The 7,059-nt window shown below is 35.4% G+C and overlaps 1 protein-coding gene across 1 annotated transcript; it reads left to right on the top strand.

Annotated features, from left to right (window-relative positions):
* Nucleotides 1-696: 696 nt before the first annotated feature.
* Nucleotides 697-6,844, top strand: LOC109010508 (glycogen synthase kinase-3 homolog MsK-3-like). The gene is made up of 13 exons (XM_018991364.2): nt 697-844; nt 2,879-3,050; nt 3,186-3,278; nt 3,380-3,439; nt 3,647-3,919; nt 4,114-4,188; nt 4,912-4,968; nt 5,061-5,201; nt 5,295-5,345; nt 5,632-5,727; nt 5,815-5,898; nt 6,213-6,315; nt 6,394-6,844. Exons 2-13 carry the CDS (start codon nt 2,958-2,960, stop codon nt 6,477-6,479), a joined length of 1,212 nt encoding a protein of 403 aa, XP_018846909.1. The 5' UTR covers nt 697-844; nt 2,879-2,957; the 3' UTR covers nt 6,480-6,844.
* The last annotated feature ends 215 nt before the right edge of the window (nt 6,845-7,059 follow it).

Here is a 7,059-nt window from a genome sequence, read left to right as displayed (position 1 = left end):
AATTTGATTTGAAATATAAATTTTAAAATTAGAATCTTACAAATCAAATATTGTCATTTAAGTTATGTGAACGATATACTCTGCACACCAAATTGAGAATAAAACAATTATATCTGCTTGGGAACATAATTGCTATCGAATATTTTTAGAGTAATGTTACATATAGTCGTGAAATGCGTAAATACCGTGTAATCGTTTTGAAAATGAGTGGAGTTCACTATTAAAAAATTAATTTCTTTTCATGTCAGTTCTATATTTATTCATTTTTTTCAAAACGACTACACAGTTCTTGTACACTCACGATTTCAATTATCATTTTTCATATTTTTAAACTATTTCACTATTATTCACAAACTATTTACAAATTATTTTATAATTATTCAAAGATTATTTAAATAATTTTAATATCTAAACAATATTATTTCATTACTATTCATAAATTATTTTCCTAATATTCATAAACTATTTTCCTAATATCCAAACAATGATTGAATTCAATTAGAAAACAGTGTTTTTCTTTCGTTGCGGTTGCCTGGAAAGTGGAAAGTGTTTCAATAATCTTTATTTATTTTATTTTAAGCGTTTCAAAAAGTAAAAGGCCATGGAGAGAGTGGGGCCCGCTGTTGAACGGTCAAAAGGTAAGAAAGGAGATTACTGTTACGCGCATAAATGTTTGGGCTCCAGTATTTGACTGTTATTAACATTCCCATAAAGCAACAAAGCTTCTAGTTACAACTATTTGCACCGAAACCTTCTGCAATTCTGTGTCTTCCTCTCACAGAAACAGAAACCAAAGTGCAGTAGGCCGGCCCTAAGCTTCCCGACACCGTGAATCCCTTTTTCTGTAAGTTCATTCCTCGACCAGTGGAATAGTTTTTAGTCTATGTTTTCATGGTCTTAATTTTCAACGAGTTTAAGGTTTGCTGTGTCTGGCCTTTTGGGTCATGTAGTATGATTTTAATGTTTGTTTTTATGTTTTTTTCGACGAGTTTAAGGTTTACTGTGTTTGATCTTCTGGGCAACGCATTGATCATTCCTGTTATATAGAGTTTTCTTTATTTTCATTTGTTATTCTTTTTAGTTCGTTATTTATTTGTTTTTCCTTTCTGGCTGTTTCGTGCAGTGGTATTTTTTTAGTGTTAAATTATATTTTTTTATTTGAATAGTGTTATCCTGATTAGCTATCATATTACTCTTTTGTTAGGAGAATCAATAATGAGTTCTTTTACCATGTTTTGGGTAATGAAAAGTAAAAATGAAAACAAAAATCTTGAATTCCCATTTCGATGACTAGCTAGTGATCTCATTATATCCTTGAATTCCCATGTTGATGAATGGATATCTCATCTCATTATAGTGTGTATTGGTATGAATTTCAGAATAGTTACCAATTTACTGTATTAGATCCCTCTGAAGATAGTACCAATGGGTTACCCGACTAGAGCAAAGTGCTCTCTCCTTAGAATGACCCTTTGAGTTTTTTTTTTCTGCCCCGTTTTGATAGAGATTACTTCCACCAAGAGGTGTTGTAACTTTGAATTAGGTTATTCGCTAGACCTTTATGCCATTGAGTCTTCTAGGGTTGATCAATCTGTTTGTTATGATTCTGAGGGTTAAAAGTTTAACCAAATTAGTATCCAATAGTCATAGGACTTTTGAATCAATGGTTGGGTCTTTAACAATTGGTATTAGAGTTGGGACCATGTCACTAGTTCAAGTCACGGAGGGGGCGACCTATAGGCCGTATTAAAATGCATTGGTATTATGTATGGGCATGGTTTTTAGTCATTGAATACTAACAGATGAGTGAAGCCGCCAAAAGGGAAAAAACTACCACCGGGTCAGTGTTGATAGAGTGGGCCGCCGTGGATGTTGAATTAGAAAGTGTAGTGGAATATTACGATCTTGAGGGTTAAAAGCTTAACCAAATTAGTATCCAATAGTCCTAAGACTTTTAGATCAATGGTTGGGTTTTTAACACCGTTTCAAGAAGCTTCATCTAAGATTCATTAATTCTGAGAAGCCCAAGAGATTGGAGTCGTTTCCCTTGTTGGTAATGCGATGGGAGGGATGTCTGGCTGTGGACAGTCATGAGTGGAAAATGAAGATTTGGAGCATGCTGTGTGAAGGGAGATTCCCGTGTCATGATCAATTGAGTGGAAAGAAAAGCAGAAAGACAACGGTACCTGGCATATTAGCATTGGAGGTCGAAGCAGCGGAATAAAGAGGGACCCTTAGCCTGTCCTTCGGTACTGAACCATTGATCATTCAGCTGGCATCTTCTGTTCACGCCATCGTATGACCGCCCCTCAGCGATGTAGTAGTAGATACTTTAGTATTAAAGGCCCCATCTATCAACAGACTCAATTTGAGTCTTACAAGTGATTTGCTTAAACTCAATTTGCATCTGGATCACTATACCCTACTCAACAAAAAATTGAACTTTTAAATTTGGTTGTTTATAACTTATTAGATCCAATCTGATATAAGAATTAAAGACATGCGATTCTGAAAATTTAGAATTTGGCAATCGAAGTGTAACAATATGTTAGGTTGGCTCTATTAGCCAAGTATTTTTTCTGTTTTTCTGGATGGTGAACTATTTGTTCTGGACTGTTGGTGGTTCCGATTATGTTGATTCCGAAGTCCAAAAGCATTGGACTTGGTTATGTTTTGGAAGAAATCACTATTTTGTCATTTTCTGAAGATAAATTGGCTTGTGTGTCAGAGATTGTGTTACCATTCACATGCATGCCGTGAGCATTTGTCTCTTTGACAGTGCGCGCGCGCGCGCGCTCATGCATGCTCTACTCGCTTGTAGTAATATTGTTTATTTCTCATGAGACTATAAATAATTTTTTATTTATTTTTTCTGCAGATAAGATATTAATGTATGTTACTGCATTGAGAAGGTGACTTTGGAAGCTGATTTGCTCAAACTCTATTCTTTCGGGATAATGGCTTCTGGGTTAAGGGATTCAAGGGGAAATACAGTTGGCGTTGATAGGTTGCATGACAAGATGAATGACATGAAAATTTGGGGCGACAAGGTATATGGCAAGAATTCTTCTTCACATTCCTCATCTGCCTTTTATCATCCCTCTTTGTTGAAGTTGAGTGATCTTATAGTATTAGATGTGAGAACTGACTTATAGATGTGAGAACTGTATTTGATATTTTTGCAGGAAACGGAGACAACTGTTATTGATGGAAAAGGGACAGAGGCAGGCCATATAATTGTCACATCTATCAGTGGAAACTATGGTGAGCCAAAACAGGTATGCTTCTGAAATGTTATTCTACTCTTGGACAACTATATTTTTTCATTTCTTGCATTTCACAGTGATTGATTGCTCTATTAATGACTTAATGCTTGTAGACGATAAGCTACATGGCTGAGCGTGTTGTAGGGAATGGCGCCTTTGGAGTAGTATTCCAGGTAAATTCTTTTATTTTATATAATTAGACTTACAATTGCATGCTTTTGGTTGGATTAAACAAGTAGTGCTCAAGTTTATTCTAAAAAAACTAGTGCTCAAGATCTGATCATGGATGTGGTCAAGTGAGTTCGGATTTTGTGAATCTGTGGAAGATTGGTACAATGCACTAAACGGTGTTTTGTGCATTTGATGTGATAAATATGCAGGCAAAGTGCTTAGAGACTGGTGAAACTGTTGCCATAAAAAAGGTTCTTCAAGACAAGAGGTACAAGAATCGGGAGTTACAGATCATGAGATTTCTAGACCACCCCAATGTTGTGTGCTTGAAGCACAGCTTCTTGTCAAAAACTGAAAAGGATGAGCTCTATCTTAACCTTGTGCTGGAGTATGTACCTGAGACTGTCTATCGGGTGATCAGACACTACAATAAGATGCATCATAGGATGCCATTGATATACGTTAAGGTTTACTTTTACCAGGTATATGTTGTGTATGTATCCTGAATCTACCTATTTGAGATGTTGTTAATTGTAGTGTAGTACATGTCCCGGCATGCTCGTGTTCATGGATTAGGTTTCCTAATCCTTAATTATAATTTATATTATCATATGCTAATCAGCAGTCCTCTCTAACTTCTGGATCTCACATCAGATTCCCCCATATATTCCTGCAGATATGTAGGGCGCTTGCATACATTCATAATTGTGTTGGAGTCTGTCACAGGGATGTAAAGCCTCAAAATCTACTGGTGTGTTCAATGTTTTTCCTTTTCATCTGTTGGGCATTGGTGAATCATTTGTATATACATATGCCAATCTGGCAACTATTTGTATGGTCTATATTGCATTTGTAAGTAGTAAATCTAACTGATCTTGGGTCATCTAATCTGAAAGACTAAAAGGTATTAGGACTAAAGCATGTTTGATTATCAAATGTGGAGTGCAATAATTTTGTACATTTATGAACAAATTGTATTAATTTACTGTGTTTGATCTAGTCTAGCTATTTAATGAGTACACATGTAAGGCAACAAAACATTAAATATCTAGACCAGCAGAAAATGGCAATGAACTTTGAATATTTTATGTTATGAGGTTATAGCTGTTCTCTCCCATATGAGTTGCTGCCTTCTCAGTAACTTTTCTTTTGGTTCTTATAGAAATAATTTAATGCCCTGCTTCTTAAATAAAGGTTTCAAGTTGTTAGCCTTGGGATTCTTTTAGGCTATAATGTTTTCCTGTGAGTCATTTTTTTAGCTTTATGTATCTACTCTTTTAGATTTTAACAGGCTGAGTTTCCATAATTTTATTTTATCTTTTTCTATTTCTAATTAGGTGTTACTCTTGTATAATCCTGTATAATTGGGCTATAGCTCGTGCATTTTTTAATAAAATCCTCGATTACTTATCAAAAGATTTAAAGAAATATATACGCATCAACTCTCTTTTTTTCTAACTATTCTTTGTGTCAGGTCAATCCACATACCCACCAAGTTAAACTCTGTGACTTCGGAAGTGCAAAAGCCTTGGTCTGTTTCTCTGTATTTTTTTATTATTTAGAACACATTTTTAGGTTCATCTCCTTATGATTTTTATACTAACTTGGATTTATTTCTGACAGGTAACAGGGGAGACAAATATATCTTACATCTGTTCCAGGTACTACCGAGCGCCTGAACTGATATTTGGTGCAACTCAGTACAACACAGCCATAGACATGTGGTCCGCTGGCTGTGTTCTAGCTGAATTATTGCTTGGAGAGGTAGGTAGCATATTTTTATGTGGTTGATTGTTCCTGTGTTTTTCTACTTCTTATCTACTTACCTGCTAAAAAAAGTATGTCTCTTGATGCCAGCCTCTCTTTTCTGGTGAGCGTGCAGTAGACCAGCTTGTGGAAATAATTAAGGTGAAATACTCTGAAATAAATTTGCTAGTAAATGCTTTCTGATATCTTTCAGTAGACATAACTTGGTATCTCATAAGATTTCTGATAATGTTATGGATTGATATTGAGACATACTGATGATTTCAAATCCCAATGTCAAGTTTTTACAAGTAATTTAGACTCCAGAAAAAGTGTGGATTCCTTCACATTGAATACCTGCTTTTTTTTTTTTTTTTTCCATTCCTTTCCTTTCTCATGTGGCCATGTGTACCCTTTTCTTCTAATAATTTTATGTGTTCCCATGCAGGTTTTAGGTACCCCAACAAGAGAGGAAATTAAGTGCATGAATCCTAACTACACCGAGTTTAAGTTCCCTCAAATTAAAGCTTACCCATGGTACAAGGTAAGAGTGCTATTACTTCACATGAGGTTTCTCTATTTTCTAAGAACATGTGTAATGGTAAGTTCATCCACACTCATGTATCCTCAGATATTCAACAAGCGTGTCCCTCCTGAAGCTGTCGATCTTGTCTCAAGACTACTTCAGTACTCTCCAAATCTCCGAAGTACAGCTGTGAGTTCAAAACTTTGAACAAGCTGTATATTTTTTTTTTCTCTTGTTTTTCTTACTTTCTTAAGTTGTTTTTACTTCTTTCTATCAACAAGAATCAAGCTTCGTATTTTAAATCCTTGTTTTTTAAAATAATAAAAGTATCATTTAGTGCTTGTGTATAAGGAGTGGACTGTGTATGTTTTAGCTAGATGGCTACTTATACAGTAAATAGCGCTGATCAAGATGTTGTTGTTGTTGTTGTTTCTTTTTTTTTTTTTTCATTTTAGTCAGTCTTTACTTGAAATTTATGGTTAATTCTGGTTATTTGCAACCAGCTGGAGGCTTTGGTTCATCCTTTCTTTGATGAGCTTCGTGATCCTAGCACCTGCCTGCCAAATGGACGCCCCTTTCCCCCACTATTCAACTTCAAGTCCCATGGTAAAGGCCATATTATACTTTTTAATTTTTCCAAGCAATTCCCAACTGTATGTTGATGTGGTCGTACTTCTTGATCAGAACTAAAGGAAGTGCCAGCAGAGATGGTGGTCAAATTGATTCCAAAGCACGCAAGAAAGAACTGCACCTTCTTTGGGTCATCATGAGGTCAAATCTGTTTATATCTTCTCCCGGCAAGGAAAATACAGTCTGCTGTGGAAATTTAGCTAGAGGCCAATTATAAAGTGATCATATGATTCTTGTGTTTTTTTTTTTGTTCCAATGTTGATTTGTGCCCTGTTTTTTCACATCTGGCTTCTTCCGCCTTGTTTCTATAATGGAGAATGAGAAGGTTCTGCCGGTATGCTTGTAGTTATGCTGACATGTAAATTCTTAACTGATTACGTATTTTAAAATGTTGTAGATGCCAAAGAATTTCTCTTGAAACTAGAGTTTGTTACCATTACTTATCAGAAAAAAAATATCTGGAGTCTGTTACTTCAAAATGTAATTACTGACTGAATTTTGTGCAGCATCATAGACAAGTTGGCTAGAATTGATCCCAAGCTTGACATATTGGTGACTGCAATACAGATGCTAAAAATTTGGTATATTATCATGACTTAAGTTTGTTACTAACATAGATCAGATATGGTTCTTAAATGACCAAAGAATTTGAGATTTCTTTGGAGAAGGGTTTGTGTTCTCTGGAGGTAACTGTGTCCCTCTTACATGAATGCGGGGTTC

Source organism: Juglans regia, chromosome 11, assembly GCF_001411555.2.
Source record: "Juglans regia cultivar Chandler chromosome 11, Walnut 2.0, whole genome shotgun sequence".
Lineage (NCBI taxonomy): Eukaryota > Viridiplantae > Streptophyta > Magnoliopsida > Fagales > Juglandaceae > Juglans > Juglans regia.
The sequence above is the reverse complement of the archived record's forward strand: the minus strand, read 5'-3'. Positions and strand labels throughout refer to the sequence as shown.

Excerpts from the sequence above, each read along its gene's own strand:
- LOC109010508 (XM_018991364.2), top strand. The coding sequence starts at position 2,958 with ATGGCTTCTGGGTTAAGGGATTCAAGGGGAAATACAGTTGGCGTTGAT. Across the intron at positions 3,920-4,113 it reads TTAAGGTTTACTTTTACCAG|ATATGTAGGGCGCTTGCATA; the intron begins GTATATGTTGTG and ends ATATTCCTGCAG. Across the intron at positions 5,346-5,631 it reads AGCTTGTGGAAATAATTAAG|GTTTTAGGTACCCCAACAAG; the intron begins GTGAAATACTCT and ends GTTCCCATGCAG.